Source organism: Melanostigma gelatinosum, assembly GCF_949748355.1.
Source record: "Melanostigma gelatinosum genome assembly, chromosome: 13".
Classification (NCBI taxonomy): domain Eukaryota; kingdom Metazoa; phylum Chordata; class Actinopteri; order Perciformes; family Zoarcidae; genus Melanostigma; species Melanostigma gelatinosum.
In genome coordinates this window covers 22,105,514-22,122,362 of record NC_136646.1, presented here as the reverse complement: position 1 = coordinate 22,122,362, position 16,849 = coordinate 22,105,514, and the positions used below count along the sequence as shown (strand labels likewise).

Sequence of the window (16,849 nt, the reverse complement as noted above, 5' to 3'; positions counted from 1 at the left end):
TTCTGCTGTTTTCTAACTACTTTTCCAGGTTCTAAACACCTTCTGAACTCTGTTTCAGCCTGCTGGACTAAAGTCTGGAGATGACAACTGCCGGTCAGACTGTCTTTATATTTGATTCATTCCATCACTATTTGAACTATGTGATGACCTTCTGACCTTTCCTCTATCACCGCTGTGAGAACAGAAATCCCCCTGAACCACAATTTAAAAGTTGAAAGTTGCCGTCTTACTGAAAGTGACTTTGAAAGTGCGCCAATGACTGGATTTCCATGACATTTGCAGGGGACATTCTTGAGCCCTTGAAGTTGAGTCTCAGGAGTTTTGGTGACCCCTGACCTTTAGGGTTAGGGTCAAGCACTATCCTCAAGCACAAGCAATATCATAATCTAACCACCACATTTACGAAGGATATTAATACTCATTATGAAGGCTGTCCACTCAAGAGTCTTATAAAACGTCCAACAGGCTATAATATATTTGCTAACTGCTGATTGTCATTTAATTTGTTGAGCAGAAAATTACCAAATTTACATATTTTGTCAACTCAATCAATACCTCCCTCAAGACATATTTTATATTGCTCCAATACTGTTAATGCAGTTAAAGAGCTCTGAGACTCTACTGCCCTGCTACCGGCTGTGAAGCTGCACTCAGGCACAGCACTTTTTCGAGCTAAATGCTAACATTAGCATGCTGACTTGTTGATTAGTTTGTTTATGATCAGGTTTATTTTTCCATATTGATGCCACCGATTCCTCCAGTAATTACACATAGCTACGGTCAGCGTTAAAAGATTTATTTTTCATATTACAACAGACAAGATCTCAGCAGAAAGATTTTCCGGGGGACTGGAAACTAATTTCAGTTTTACAAACGTGATAGAAAAAGGTGAAAATCTGAGAATATCAAAGTGATTTCATTGTAAAAAACACCAAGAAAAAAACAAAACACCAAGGCACTGACAAACAAGAAGGATGTATAAAAAGCCAGCTGTAGATAAGATTGCAGTTTGAATACCGCCAGTAGGCGTACAGTACTTTGAATCTGTGTGACGTGAGGTAAGCATCTGTGAGCGGTGCCGTCTGTGGCTGCAGCTCATCGTCCGTAGACGACAGGAAACGTCATGCGACGTCGCTTCACTCACACCACAGACAACAGGCAGGGCTTGTGTTTGTTTTTAAGTGGGAGCCACGTTACTGTCACAATGCTGGTAGAAACTGCCCAAAAGGAGCATAATGATTAAATGTTGCACAGCTGAGATCATGTGACTGTTCTACCGCGTGATTCATGTTGAATGTAAACATAACTTTGTATATAAATCCCTGTTGTGGCCCTTAAGTTACCCACTGAAAATAAGGTTGAGCTGTGCATTCAAGGGGAGAAATGATTTGGGGTTGTTTTGAGCCCAAATATTACCGTAGATGAGATTCATCTACATCTTCCGGCTTAATCCAATAATTGTTTGCAAAAATAACTTTTCTTAACTCGATGAGATGTGACCACCCTCCAACAATGGCAGCAGATGGTTACAGATTTACACCAGTTAACACTCACAAATACATATGAAAAGTGATTCTGTAGCACCTGATGAGGTGGATGGAGAGGGAGGAGATCAGAAAAGCAATCTGAGTGGAACGAAAATGAAAGAAAGAAAAATGAACTTCAGTCAATCATCTTTCAGGGCAGACAACAGAAATGCTATCTATGTTTTTTTTTGTCTATACCGAATAAAAAATAAATTACTTAAAATGCATTCCCTGTTAAAGTCGTACAAACTCTCCCCCTCAGCCCCCCCCCCCCCCCACACACACACACACACAATGTGCATGTAATCATGCTCCGCCAACTCCCTCAGTGGCGTGGGGATTATGGGTGTGACAATGCGTTCAGTCTCCCAGTCCTTGGAAATGAAAGGGAGGCAGAAACGAAGAGTGGCTCTTCGTGTCCAAATACAAGCTCTTCCTGTACAACTTGTTCACTCTGCCTTTAACTTCTTTCTGCTCACATCCAGCTGTTCTTTCATGTTCCTGTCCCCATGAACCTCAGGTATACTTCTTTCCCATCTCTCACATGTCTGCTCATCACAAACTCCTCACATCTTGCGAATGACTAAAACAGTGGTGAGAACTCCAGCCAAGAAAACTCCCACCGTCTGCCATGTGGGCGTGCCCAAGTGGGACCGAATACCCTCCTAAAAAACAACAGACACAAATATTAGCATGTGCCATGCTAGCAATCAGGAGCAGAAGCTTATTTACTTAGAATATACGAGTTTGAGCTGCATTTGATAGCTAGCTTCTTACCCAGCCACCTTGCTCCCTGATCCAGTTGATCACATTTTCCCGGAGGTAGTCCATGGTCCAGCTGATTATTGTTCTGATGATATCAGGAACTTGGGTCACGAGAGCCTGGGAAGGTGTGAAAGGGAGATGAGTCAGACTTTGCTCAGGGCTTTGTTATTCAATCATAACTTTGTTTTCATTATGAGTCGACATACAACAGGGCTGCTGAACTCACTTTGATGACGAGTCGACAGGCAAAGTAGAACAGGGCAACCACCCGTCCCCAGTTGAACTTTCCATCTGAAAAGATCTCAATGGCAACTTTCAGGAATATGTCTTTTGTGGGACTGAGCGAAGAGCTGTTTATCATTCTGGGGAAAACAACATTTAGTGATTACGGACAGGCTAAACCGGTTAAACACGCTCATTAATAACTTTTCAGGCCTGACACACAGGCAGGCAGCTCACCTGTGGAGCTCCACATTTCCATCCAACTCATCTCCAATCTGCTGCAGACACATGGCCAGCTTCTTGTGGTTGGGGTCAGTCAGCTCCACTCCGCCCAGCTGTGTCCTGGTCAGTGCAGTGTTGCCGTCTGCATGCCGCTGAACCCGCTCATAGATGAAGCTACACAGGGAGCCACAAACAGGTGGTAATAAAGTATGATCTGACTTTGTTCAATAATGAGAAGCCCAACCGTATATATACACTGAGTATATACTCACTCTTTTAACAAAACAGCTCCTAGTTCCAGTATCTGGTCTTTGCTATTGCCTGAAAGACAAAGGTTGGTGTTAAATCTCCCAAATACTGATACCGCCATACAACCAGGTATCTAAAATCTGAAAGAAATGAGTGAATAATAAGAACCTGTGCTGCTGTTATAACTATACGTTTACCGTCACTTCAATCTGAATATGATGCCACACTTTAAATAACAGATACTTTTTTAAAAAGCTTGTTATTTTGTTGATAAACTGTATATTTACTGTGCTTTATTACTCTTTATATCAGCTGTGTCCGTGTGTAAAATAACAGTTTGAGGGGCATTAGCAGTCGCGTTTATACATTAGTTGTCATCTAAGTTAATTGGTGCTAACGTTTAGTCATTATTAAGTTAGTCAATGTTGTGGCTTCAACATATTTGACGTCTAACGAGCCCGGGACTTTGACCTTGTCGGTGTGAAACGACATAACGATAGTCTCCTGATATGTGTGTTTCGGTTTTGTCACGTATTTGCTAACTCACTCTTGTACAGCTATGAGCTAACCAAGCTAGCCACATCGAGCTATATACAAACGCCGAGTAACGGCTAACGTTTCAGTTAGCTATGTTGCTAACCTCAGTTCAGCTAATGTTGCTGCTAGCAAAGGAAACGAGCCACAGACGCAACAAACAAGAGCTAATTGTTCAAGTGTGAGAGTATCAATGTCTACCACACTGTTGGTGACACTGTCACAGTCAATTTAATTAAAAAAACATTGCCGATGCTATCTGGTACCTTGATCGTCTCCTCCCGGGCGTGATGCCATCTTGTTGTCTGTTTAGATCGCTCGCGACTTGAGGCGCTTCCGTGTAATCACGTGACAAAATTTTATTTGCGGTAATTAGTTTTCAGACGTGCTAACGGCTGATGTGATATGATGACAACACATAAGTGGCGGTGGTATGTTTTATAAATATATTTGATAAATAATGAACAATTTAAGTGCGACTTTTACATAACTGACCACGTCTATCCGTTGGTGAAGTAACGTTAAACGACACAAAACAAAAGTGTTTTGCATTTTGTGAGGCCTCGCCCTTTTTTGTAAACGTCATTTCCTGCTTCTCGCGGTCTTCTTTAGACCGTCGCGCGCAACCACAGGCCTCTTTACGACTCGGCAGGCAAAGATGGCGGATACACAAGTACGTTCGGGAACACGGCGTGGTGAATTTAAATTGATATTTTTACCATTTAAATGCACTTATTTATCGCGATATGTTAAGTATGTGCCTTTACATGGTCTTAATACACAGTCACGAGCCATTTAAAGCCACAGATAGAGTTATAGATCTGGAATTTTGTTGGTAACGTTCCGCATACCCTCGTGTAGCGTTAAACTAGCCCGAATGCTAACTAGGTTAGCTTAGCCTGCTACCACTTAACGTTAACTCTTAGCAGAACATTGCTTTGTATGTACTGTAAACGGTAACACTTTTATTTTAAACATACCCCATCTAATTATGTATCAATATGTCGTTTCTGCTAAGGGTGATTTTAGTACCTTATTAGAGAAAGTCGGATGTTGAAGTAGTAATCTTTGCTAGGCCGGGTGGAGTTATGTAGATGTGTCCTACCAGCGCGTGAAAGTGCGGATGTCCAAGTTAAAGTGCTTCCTGCTTCACGTGGTCTCACCTCGATGATCTCCTTGTTTCACAGACCGAGAAGGCTTATCAGAAACAGCCCACCATCTTCCAGAACAAGAAGCGTGTTCTGCTCGCAGATGGTGCCAAGGAGGTCAAGGAAAAGCTCCCCCGTTACCACAAGAGTGTTGGGCTGGGATTCAAAACCCCAAGAGAGGTAACTTCGATTATTCAGAAAATTACTCAAACTGACTGAGTAGTTGTGCCTTATGTTCTTTGTTAGCTGCAAATGATGTCTTTCTCACGATGGTCTTCCAAGCCTTCATGGTTCTGACGATAATGCCTTTGGGCAATGCTGATGCAGTCACATTAGTTATAAAAACAACCTAATTTTATAGCAAAGCAATATGCATGGGATGCCACTAATAATATATATTTTTTTGCTTTCACCAGGCTATTGACGGCACTTACATTGACAAGAAATGCCCGTTCACTGGAAATGTCTCCATTCGTGGCCGTATCCTCTCTGGTAAGTTTAACCACACTACAGTATATTTAAACACTAGCCCATTGACACTGGCTTGGGATGCTGCAACAGATAACCTGCTGTCATTTAAACACCACACGCTGCTACAATATTATAAGAACACAAAAAATTAACCTGAAGTAAACTAAAGGTGTATACATTTTCTAAAATAATGTGTAAGAAGAACACAGTGCAGGTTAGTTTGACAAGACGTGACTACATTGAGTGTACAGGAGACTCAATGTCTCGAGAGTGAAATTGGTTTAAATCCAGCATTACGTTTGTTACAATGTCCACCATGGTACTGTGAGTGTTGATGTCTCAATTGTAACTGTTGAGCACAAGGTTAGCAATGTTCCTGACTGCAAATCAACATATCCTTGTGCAGGTGACGCAACCCAAGCCAGAGCCAGTGTCTTTAACATGGTAACTTACTACAAACTTTACATTGAATTTCCTTTTTTTTTTGTCTTGTCACTGTCGTGCAAATGATGTTTTTCTCACGATGGTCTTCCAAGCCCTCTGGGTTCTGACGACAGTGCCTAATGGCAACACTGATGCATTGGCGTGACAATCCTATTTACGATGAACTGACTTCAGCGTTTACTGAATTGACCACAAAAAGCCCTTAAACACCGTTATATTTAACTTTCTTTTGTGTGTTTGATCTACAGGTGTAGTTACCAAAATGAAGATGCAGAGGACCATCGTCATCAGACGTGACTACCTGCATTACATCCGCAAGTACAACCGCTTTGAGAAGAGGCACAAGAACATCTCTGTCCATCTGTCGCCTTGCTTCAGGTACTACGCTGCTCACATGCTTTTAATTCAGGTCTCCACTGTCGAAGCAAACTGTCGTAAATGTTGTTTTCCCAGATTTGGAAATATATGTGAAAGATTTGAAAAATAATACGGGTATTTGTTTGCCCCTGGACAAATTTAATTATGAGTTGGTTGTCCAGATGTCTGTTAATGTAGTTTTATCAGCCCCAAAAAGTAGATCATAACTTGCTGCAAATGATGATTTTCTCACGATGGTCTTCCAAGCTCAAGAAGCTGTGACGATGATGCCTTTTGGCAAACACTGATGCAGCTTTGCTAAACACCTCCTGCTCCAACACGGCTGAATCTTTACCGGCCTGGTCTTGGACAGATGTTCCCCAACCACCTGTTGACATATTATTTTTGTGTATTTCTGCAGAGACGTCACAGTTGGAGACATTGTCACTGTCGGAGAGTGCCGACCTCTCAGCAAGACCGTGAGGTTCAACGTCCTCAAAGTGACGAAAGCTGCTGGAGCCAAGAAGCAGTTCCAGAAGTTTTAGGTGTGACTGTGAACGGGAAGGCTGTTTGCTAACTTGTTCCACTGTCAAATAAAGTGAACCTTGTTTAAAATGCCTTCCGTGTTTTGTCTTATCCCTTAAAATCTTTGGCACCAAATAATGCATGAACATACTCTGCTCGGCTCCCCCTTTAGTTTTTTCACTACGTTTCGGTCTGTCACTTGTGCATAATTAATCAGTTGGTTTGTGCCGAGCAGTTATAGATGGAAGGGGGAAAAAATCGAATCTAAAGATAATGAACATCAAATTAAGACTTTGGTGAAAGAACTGCAATTTAATATCTGAAACATTTGGATAACTTTAATCTGTTTAGTATAATTATAGGCTTATTTTGGACAGTGATTGAAATCATAATTGGCACTAAGCAAGCTAAAAAATTTTGGTAAATAAAACTGCATCTACATTTGCTCTGAAGTAGTGATCAGGTATATTTGGGTCAAACTATTTCTGAGAAATTTTACTCTGATCTGGAACACAGAAGAAACTCACTAATGGAAATGTGGTGGCTATGATTGAGGATTTTCTTCTTGGAACATCCTAACATTAATTGTACTGAATCAGTCAAAGTATAATAACTACAAAGACTACTGTGAAGCCCAGAATTTGCTAGTAAATGCAAAAAGACTCAGCCATGTTTCACCCAGATAGTTTGTTCAGTGTTTCCTTAATGAACACTCCCAATTTAAGGCAATCTGAATGCTTGGATGTGACTGTTTTGCTTAGGTTGCTTAGGACACTATTGCAGAAAAAAACGAAACTAAGTTTCTTCACCTGTAATCTGTAAAATTGTGAGTAAAGCGATGTAAAGAAAAGATTTGTTCTACCAAAGCTCAGAGTTGATACAGCATTGTGTTTAATGGTGGAGGCCCTTAAGCGCCTCCTACCGTTTCACAGTCACTTTTTCCATAAATGAAAGTTGTCCAGCAGATGGTGACAGATAACTGTTCGTTGAATCCAACACATGATGCATCTGTAGAGGAGCCACTTAGTATATTTGTTAAACCTTGTGAACTAGAAGTAAACTAGTTTAGCTAGTATTGCTAACGTCTACATTACAGGTAGTCCTGTGTAAGCATGCGTGTGTAAATGATCTAATTATATGACTATTTACTTATCGTCAGTTCTGGCTTTGTTATGTATCTAAAACTAAAGATTAAATGTCTAACCAGCTAACTGATTAACTCACCAACCAGGAACGTGATTGTCTGATTTAATGTCCAGCATTAACCAGTTAGTTTGGATACTTTGAAGGAATTTGTTCTCCCAAAATCTCTTTTGCTGTCTGGTTTTCCTTTAAGTAATATGACACGTATTTCATCTCAGTGTCAGTGAAATAACGGCGCATAAATATGATGGCAGCAAACCCAATATGTGGGTCTAAAGAAGAGCAGAATGCAGGATTTAACAGTATTATTACAACTATAAATACTCTAGAAACAGCATTTATTCATCAGCTCAGTTATTATTGTGAACACAATTCTCATGTCGGAGCTTATATTTGAATTAAATGTCCTCCGTCCTCGATGAACGTCTGCTGGACTCGGTGGTCAGAACAGGAGGAGGGATTAAGAGAGAATCAACAGGATGGATCGCCGTCATCAGAAGATGTGACCTCCTTCCTTTGTACACTTACAGCCGTGATGATGCTCAGCAGAGTCTCACATCCATATAAACACATGCAAATAGCCTGTCTGCATCAGCTGACTCATTTGCATTTGTCCTTATTTCAGATGACAGCTTTTCTCTCTGGGAAACACACACACACACTCATTCTGGGCCTCTTGTCTGCTGAGTGCCACAACAGAGGCGTCAGCATTACCATAATGATGCTGTGCATGTTGCTCCAGTGAATGTGGACCATATGGTGACGACGTGAAGAGGAGAAAGTGGTGAACGTGAGCTCAGCCGTGTAAGTGGTTTAATGATTAGCAGGCTGAGCAGCGGTCCTCGTGAGAGTTTGCTTTCAAACAACAACCGAGCATTTTCCTCAATTACAGTTTACGCTTTTGTATTTTTTGTTGTGCTAACAGAGATCCCAGCTCGCCACCCCATGCTACAATATTTACATAAACAGCAGTGTCTCAGATTGTCCTCTCTGGTACGGGGGCTTTCCCAGCTCCTTCCCTCCGTAGACACTACGGGAGGGTGGGAGGCCCTCTCACGGGCAGACACCCCCGGGAGCGAGGCAGCCCAGCAGGCCACCCAGCCCACATGAGTGCATGCATGCTCCCACATGAGTGTTTGTTTGAGGGCAGAGGTCTGATCCTTCAGAAAGTCCAAGCAGCCATAATCAACCCAAGCTGACAGTGCTGGACTGTGATGAATATGTGCTGTTAGAAAAGCCTGTTGATATAGCTGGTTATCGGCTCGTCTCTATGTGTGTTTGTTGTTTCTACTTTTTAAAAATCAACATGAGACCATTGGAGAAAATTTGCAGCTTTTAAAAATTGTAACATGGGATATAAACTTAGAACAAAATTCATCTTTTCACAATTCATTTTGTACCGCAGGCAAAGACTTGTGGCACAAAAGTGAAGTAAGTGTTTGATTTGCTGTGTGTTACCAGGCAATACAACAAACACTGTCTATGGGCTCTATAAATGCTAACTGTTGTGACACAGTGGCGTCTTGCAAGCCACAGAGTTGTATAATGTCTTCATGATACAGCTCTGATAAACATTCGGCTGGCAGTTGTAGTTTAACCAACATTGTTACACAAACCATCTCATCAGATCTGTGACCGAGTATGATGATTCAAACAGCACACTTCCTCTTGAAAGACGAGCCCCGTGCAGTTCTCCAGGTGGTGATGTGAGTTTCAGTGATGGAGAAGCCGGTCTCTCCCCGTCTCCATCTTCTCTGCTTTATTACTCTCACTTTTCCATTTGGAGGCATCGCCAAAAGGTGAAGGTGAACAGCGTAGATTGAGATTTAGAGCTCCATCCATCACAGGCCGACGACCCGCCCAGCCCAGCGAGGTCAGAGATACAAAATAAATCGACGCTGTAAAGAGGGAGTAAAAAACACCCAAACCATCGTTTTTTTGTTTTTAGCACTCGTGTGTCCTGCATCAGAACTCTGTCTGTGGCAGCAGACAAACAGTCTTTTGAACTGTCTCACGTCACATGCCTCCGGTTTGCCAACATGTTTACCCAGTGTCATGGAGCATACTTAGAGTCGTGCTTACTTGTGTGTCTAATGGCAGGGATGTTGGCTCAGAGGGCCACTATCAAAACAGAGGCCTTCTGGTGGCCCAGCAGGAGGTTTGGGTCGTATAGTCCCATGCTGGACCCTTGTTCTGGGCTGTTTGGAGGATGTCAGCAGCTTTCAAACTGCTTTTCCAGCAGAAGCAGCAGCAGTAGAGCTGATGGGCTGAACAGATGGAGGTCATGTTATGTGTGGAGGAGCCTGAGCTGTAACCGATGAAGCCCCTCATCCTCCGGCCTGTTTGGCAGCACCGAACAACGGGCCGCATTTTAGGCAGAAGTAGTTTATTGCACAAAGTGACATGAATGCAGACGTAAAAGTACGAAAGTGTTAACATCAAAATGCACAAAAGTAGAACTCATGATGCAAAGTGGTCCATTTCAGAATAATCTATTGTTGGATTATGAGGATTAAATCTTTAAGAATCAATTAAATGGTGCAGCTGTTGAAGGTGGGACTCATTTGCTATCTGTATATACTGCTGGGTAGCTTAATCCATCATTAGATCCATCATTAACTTATGTTAAGGTATTATGATGTAGAACAATAATTCACGCAATCCATTCAATGTCGAAAGAGGTGGATCAGCTCAAATGAGTTCTAGTCTCATGCTTTCATTTACACAGCTTTTTCTTCTGACTAGTTTGACTGCAATATAATATGCAACCATCAAACCCATCACTATCAGCATCCTCACTGCTGGGGGGGCACAACAGGACCACTGTGGGCTCCACTCAGGGTCAGCGCGGGGAGTGCTGGAGACCAGATAGAGACCACGGCTCCCTCCGTCCGTCGGCCGCAGTGTCTCCGCAACCGTCCCACACGGGGCCTTTTGTAGAATTGTTTCAAATATTTGCCTTAAATTTGCAGAATTGCGGCAGTGTATGGTTGATTGCGTGCAGCGTAATGTCTCAGGGAGACATCAATTATTGTTTCAATGTATGTTTTAAATCTCCTTTACTTTTTACTACTGAATTTTATTTCTTACACTGATTCTTTAATTGTTTTTAAATCTCCTTTTCTTTTGCCTTATGTTTTGATGCTTTTAATGGTTTTATGTGAAGCACTTTGAATTACCTTGTTGTTGAAATGTGCTATACAAATAAACTTGCCTTGCCTTGCCTTGCCTTGCCTTGCCTTAAATTTGTCTCAATGTGGGAGGACTGTGCTTTCATATGGGCCAAAAATAAATCCACCAGTACGTCCTCGGTCTTAAGCACACGTGTCCCGTGTTTTGATGACATAATGGGGGCTGACGTGTTGCCTTTTGTCTCTAACGTGCTCATTATTCAGTCACTGTACTGAGCTTTGTGGACCACTTTTATGAAGCCTTTCTTATTGCATGTGTGCATTTAGTCAATAAACAGCATTGGAAACTATGCAGTGTGTGTGATACTTTGAAAGTGCGCCAATGACTGGGTTTCCATGACATTTGCGGGGGACATTCTTGAGCCCTTGAAGTTGAGTCTCAGGAGTTTTGGTGACCCCTGACCTTTAGGGTTAGGGTCAAGCACTATCCTCAAGCACAAGCAATATCATAATCTAACCACCACATTTACGAAGGATATTAATACTCATTATGAAGCCTGTCCACTCAAGTCTTATAAAACGTCCAACAGGCTATAATATATTTGCTAACTGCTGATTGTCATTTAATTTGTTGAGCAGAAAATTACCAAATTTACATATTTTATCAACTCAATCAATACCTCCCTCAAGACATATTTTATATTGCTCCAATACTGTTAATGCAGTTAAAGAGCTCTGAGACTCTACTGCCCTGCTAGCGGCTAGTGACACAAGCTGCCAGAGAGTGACGCAGGGTGACGCAGAGTGACGCAGAGTGACACAAGCTGCCAGAGAGTGACGCAGGGTGACGCAGAGTGACGCAGAGTGACGCACGGTGACAGAGAGTGATGCAGGGTGCCAGATACGGATGTATTTAATGCAGGTTATTTCATCTGACATTTGATGTTGATGGTTAATTTGCAACCAAGTTGTATACATCATGTATTTACTTGTTATTTGTATGTAACGTTGTGTTTAGATCGCTCGCGACTTGAGGCGCTTCCGTGTAAGTATGGTCTTAATACACAGCCACGAGCCATTTAAAGCCACAGAGAGTGTTGTATATCTGGCATTTTGTTGGTAACGTTCCGCATACCCTCGTGTAGCGTTAAACTAGCCCGAATGCTAAGTAGGTTTGCTTAGCATGCTACCACTTAACATTACCTCTTAGCAGGACATTGCTTTGTATGTACTGTAAACGGTAACACTTTTCTTTTAAACATACCCCATCTAATTATGTATCAATATGTCGTTTCGGCTAAGGGTGATTTTAGTCCCTTATTAGAGGAAGTCGGATGTTGAAGTAGTCATCTTTGCTAGGCCGGGTGGAGTTATGTAGATGTGTCCTACCAGCGCGTGAAAGTGCGGATGTCCAAGTTAACATGCTTCCTGCTTCACGTGGTCTCACCTCGACGATCTCCTTGTTCCACAGACCGAGAAGGCTTATCAGAAACAGCCCACCATCTTCACTATCAGCATCCTCACTGCTGGGGGGGGGGGGGGGGGGGGGGACAACAGGACCACTGTGGGTCAGCGCGGGGTCACCCTCCACATCTGGACATGTCATCAGCCCAACAGATCTGCACACAGACTGCCAATGTTCCTGCACCGAAGACAGGCCGGTGTCTGACAAAATCACATTCAAATAAACATGTGGCATCACATTATCAGTGAGGCTTTGGTGAGGCCAACCGTCGGGGGTTTGGGGTCAGGATCTGGTGAAAGTAGATATGGAGAATAATTAGCATGTCAAGATCTATTACTTTCAGGTTAAGAGGTGGTGGTCACAGTTATCAGTGTCTGATATCTGCAGCAGTGAGCTTCTTAACTGATTGTAAGTGATCTGACAGATGTGGCTCCTGCTCTTCACTCTCACACCTTTTGAGTTGCTTTATGAAAGCAAAGTTATTTGAAACTGCTGATCAATCAAAGCAATCTGAACCCAGCAGATATCCAAGACCATCGCTTACCAAACGCTGATTGATCGTCGCTCACCTGGCCTGTCTGGTGAGCCGTGCAACACATCAAAGTTTTGCACGACAGCTCCTAATTCAATATTCTGGTGTTCAGCCGTCTTCGCGCCCGTCTGTCTGGCATGTGTGAGTGTGGTGGGCATCTCCAATTTTACACCGTGTTGTCGGATCAAAGCGGGGGTCAGGCGCTGGCGGGTCACGGGACGGGTGTGTTGCACGCAGCGGCGTTCTCGGGTCATGTGCGAACCAACCAGCATGGCTGTCATCGGAGCATCCCCCGGGGTGTGCTCTCGCTGACTGATGGCCTCACACTGGAGCCCCGGAGAAAACAGGCTGGATCTGGACCGCATATCTGACGAGGGTTATTTTCCGTTCTTTACGATGACTTTAGTCTGCAGATGGAATGCGTTTGCAGGCAGCCGTGCTCTGTTACAGCGATACAAAGCAGAACTTTACATTTTAAAGCACAGAATTACTCCAAAAATAGCAGAAGTTTCAGTCTTTTGTTCGCGAGGCATTTTTCGAGCTTGTGTTCGAGACAAAGGAACTGTAAAGTGTGACACTTCTCTGTATAAAAGGTAACAGGAGGAAGTCAAAGCAACGCCTCACAGCAACAGTTTGCGCTGATATCGAGCAGCTCCTCTCCAGCAGGAGGAATTCACCCTGGCAGATGGCGGGGCCGAGGCCCCCGAGGCCCCAGGCAATGCTACACCCTGGGACCCGGATACCTAATCGCGCCCCGTTGAGCCTCTCACCTGCTGCTCCGCCGCTCACAATGTTATCTCAGCTCCCTGACCTATTGTGGCTCCCATCGGTGATAATGACAGTTGAGAGACCCACGCAGCGCCGCCGCAGAGGCTCGCTCTCCCTGGAGAGAGGCCGGATCATGGGAAACCTCGGAGTAATCGATCTCTCCATCTCGCCTCCTCTGGTGGATCTCATTTCTTATCTTGACCTGCAGACCTGTGTTGTCTGCGTTTAAGGCACAGATTGCTTTGATTTCAGGGAGGCTATTCTTAGATTTGCATGCTCGGCTGTTATTTGTTATGAGCTGGATGGGGTCACTCAACCTCTTCGCCCCTTGTACACTGCAGAGGATGTAATGAGAGCAGGGGACTTTTGTAAATTAGCTGCTGCACTTTTTTCTCAGACGGCAGAACAAATCAGTGTCTCCGATCAAAAATGACACATTTCAAGTTTTCTGGTGTCACTTCTCAACGGGAACCACGTCTCCCCACATGGACTGTCAGGCCATGAAGTTGCTGCCTTGGTTCACCACATGTTGCAATTTGAAAACCCGGTTCTCGCAAACAAACTTAACCAAACCACAGTGAGAATCTTCTTCTTGTTGGCGTTTTCATTTTCCCTGAGAAAACACCGTCCAGTTCCTGTGACCTCGGTTCCCACCAGCTCAGTCAGATTTTGTTACTGCGGCCCAGTTCTCACTGAGCTCTGCTGAATTATTAATTAGACTTTCGCTGCTTTATTCTGAATATATATGAGACAAATTACTTTAATTACTTTAGAGATGAAATGGAGTTCTTTACATGACAGACAATGCAAAGAGAAACAGTGTGTTTTGTTCTCGCATAAGAACTCGAACAGATTCGACCTACCAACCTTCTAACTTTCCCACTTTTGTTTTTGTTTTCAATGTATGAACTTTGTGATTCAAAAATCTGGAAGATATTTTCTGCCTGCCCAGCTTGGCAGACCCACACACTCTAAATGAGTAAGTTTAGAAAATCTTTACAGAATCACAAGATTATCAATATTTTCTTGAGTATGGAAGAGGCTCAACTGTAGTCTCAAACATATTCAGAAAGCAGAGACGGCTGAACTTTTCCACTGACAGAAAAAGTTGAAACTTTGTTTTTGTGACACGCATCACAGTTACAGAGTTGGATTTTCAAAATGGTGAGAAAGCTCACGTTTCACTGTCAAAAGAAAGTTTCCGCTTGATGTCAGTTATCTAAATTGTTGCTGTGTAGACTGTTTTGGATGTATTTTCACAGAGACATTATACATTAACGGGTGATTCGAACGCACAGATCTCCATTAGAAGAACTTGAGAAGACTCTGAATGGTGTCTTTGTGTGAAAAATGGAAGTGGAGAGAAATGGAGATCACGACCTCCCCGTCCTCAGTGGAAGTTACGGCCCCTTGCTAACATGCCTTTTCTGCCGGCAAAACAAATTTTGCAGCGGGACCCAAACATGGTGGGGGGTTTCACCGCGAGAGGAGCTGGAGAAGTGACACCGCTGATAACCCTGTGCCATTGTGTGCCTGTCTGCCAGAACATCTCTGTTTCACTGCTGTGTGTAAAACATGAGGGAGATAACAGCAAAACCCAAACATTCTTCAAAAGAAAAATAACAAATGATACATTTTCCCCTACCCTAAAACAAACAGTAAATGACCTTATCTTAAGATAGATTGCATCTGTGAAGACCACCACAATTCAAAGAGAGGGAATGCAGATTGTTTGTAATGGGGGACAAAATGGCATTTTGTAACCTTTATGAAAATATACTTTGTTAAAAGAGATGTAGATAAGACTGATATGTGTTTACAGACTTAATACAGCCTGAATGCACGTTATGGAAAATCTTTGAGGCCTATTAACTGCATCATACACTGGCAAGTGGCATATTTAAGCTAGAGCCGCTTTAGCTAACGTTAGCCCCCTAATTAAGCTAACGTTGGCTCTGTTGGTTCAACCCCAGAAGTCTTCTTTAAATTCCTCCCAAATGCCAGTCTGTTGCTCAGTAGGTCACATTATATGCTCGGGGTCTTCAATGTTTTTCAGGCCAAGGACCCCCAAGCAGATCGAGAGATGGAGCAGGGACCCCCGACTATCTTGTGTTTTATATTAAACTGGGCCTAGTGCCATGTATAAACATACCTTGTTATTGTGCATTCAATACTAAGCTATTCAAATACACAGGTTCATATATTCATGTTTTTATTTTAAACATGTGCAAGGTACAGTGAGTAGGGAGGCCGTGCCACTGCCATTTATAAACATACCTTGTCAGGTGATACCAATGCCAATATCAATATTGTCTGTAAATTGCATGATAATCATGCATACAAGCTATTCAAATTGACGTTTTTATTTTAAACATAAATGTGAAATATCTTTTGAGTTTGCTGCACAATACAGTTTAGCCTGTGTCTCTAGCAGCTAGAGACACAGAGGTGATTTCAGTGACTTCTTCTTATTACAGCAGCTGAGCAAATGCCCAAACTCAAGAGAATCAGTGTATTGTTGCTGTAATGACAGCGAATAACCTCGACACTGGTCTATCTGACAACACTAAAGTCACAGAGGAGGCTTCCCTTCCATCAAACACATCTCTGTGGTTTATCCAAGAGCCACATCCTGCGCTCCCATCAATAATAACAGAATCAATTTGTTTGCTTTGCACTTATCATGTGGAAAAAAAATGACTCATTTAATGACACACACATGGAAAGAAAAAGAAAATGAAAGCCGCTCTGCATCCTAGCGAGTTGGCCCCAACATAAACAGAGATCTGTGGAGCGGGAATACGCTTCCTCTGCTTGCACTGGTGCACACACTTCCTGAGGGGATTGAGCGATGCATCAGATTGAACCCCGTTCTCCATGAAGGCTGGAAGTGTTTGACTCTGCTGGCAAATGAGCCAACCAGGCAAATTCAAACCACATGCTGATCCATGTCCTCCTGTTACTGTATGTACAAAACAAAATGGATGTTTTATCTCCGGCTCGAGGGAGGGCCCAGACTGAAATATCTCAACAACTATTTGATGGATTGCTCCAGATATTCAAGGTCCCGAGAGGATACATACTATTGATTTATGATCCTCTGACTCTTCTTGTAGCACCACCAGCAGGTCTTCAGGAAGGATTTTGCGCAGATATTCATGGTTCCCAGATGGCATATTCAAATGATTTTTGGTGATCTGCTGGCTTTTCCTCAAGCGCCACCATCAGATTGACGTGTTTGTTTTTTATACAAATGTTGGAAGGACTTGGTACCCACATTCACGGTCCCAAGACAATGATTTGTAATAACTTTCATCTCCTGACCTTTCATCTAGTGCCGTTATTGG

At 42.9% G+C, this 16,849-nt stretch overlaps 2 protein-coding genes across 2 annotated transcripts; one reads left to right on the top strand and one right to left on the bottom strand.

Annotated features, from left to right (window-relative positions):
• Positions 1 to 1,828: 1,828 nt before the first annotated feature.
• Positions 1,829 to 3,843, bottom strand: LOC306787551 (apoptosis regulator BAX-like). The gene is made up of 6 exons (XM_079282724.1): positions 3,785 to 3,843; positions 3,008 to 3,056; positions 2,751 to 2,909; positions 2,518 to 2,653; positions 2,304 to 2,408; positions 1,829 to 2,191 (listed from the first exon to the last, which is right to left on the bottom strand). Exons 1-6 carry the CDS (start codon positions 3,813 to 3,815, stop codon positions 2,093 to 2,095), a joined length of 579 nt encoding a protein of 192 aa, XP_079138850.1. The 5' UTR covers positions 3,816 to 3,843; the 3' UTR covers positions 1,829 to 2,092.
• A 300-nt stretch (positions 3,844 to 4,143) lies between these two features.
• On the top strand, positions 4,144 to 6,553 carry rps11 (ribosomal protein S11). Its single transcript, XM_079282725.1, has 5 exons — positions 4,144 to 4,191; positions 4,706 to 4,846; positions 5,083 to 5,158; positions 5,830 to 5,959; positions 6,360 to 6,553. Exons 1-5 carry the CDS (start codon positions 4,177 to 4,179, stop codon positions 6,481 to 6,483), a joined length of 486 nt encoding a protein of 161 aa, XP_079138851.1. The 5' UTR covers positions 4,144 to 4,176; the 3' UTR covers positions 6,484 to 6,553.
• Positions 6,554 to 16,849: the final 10,296 nt, after the last annotated feature.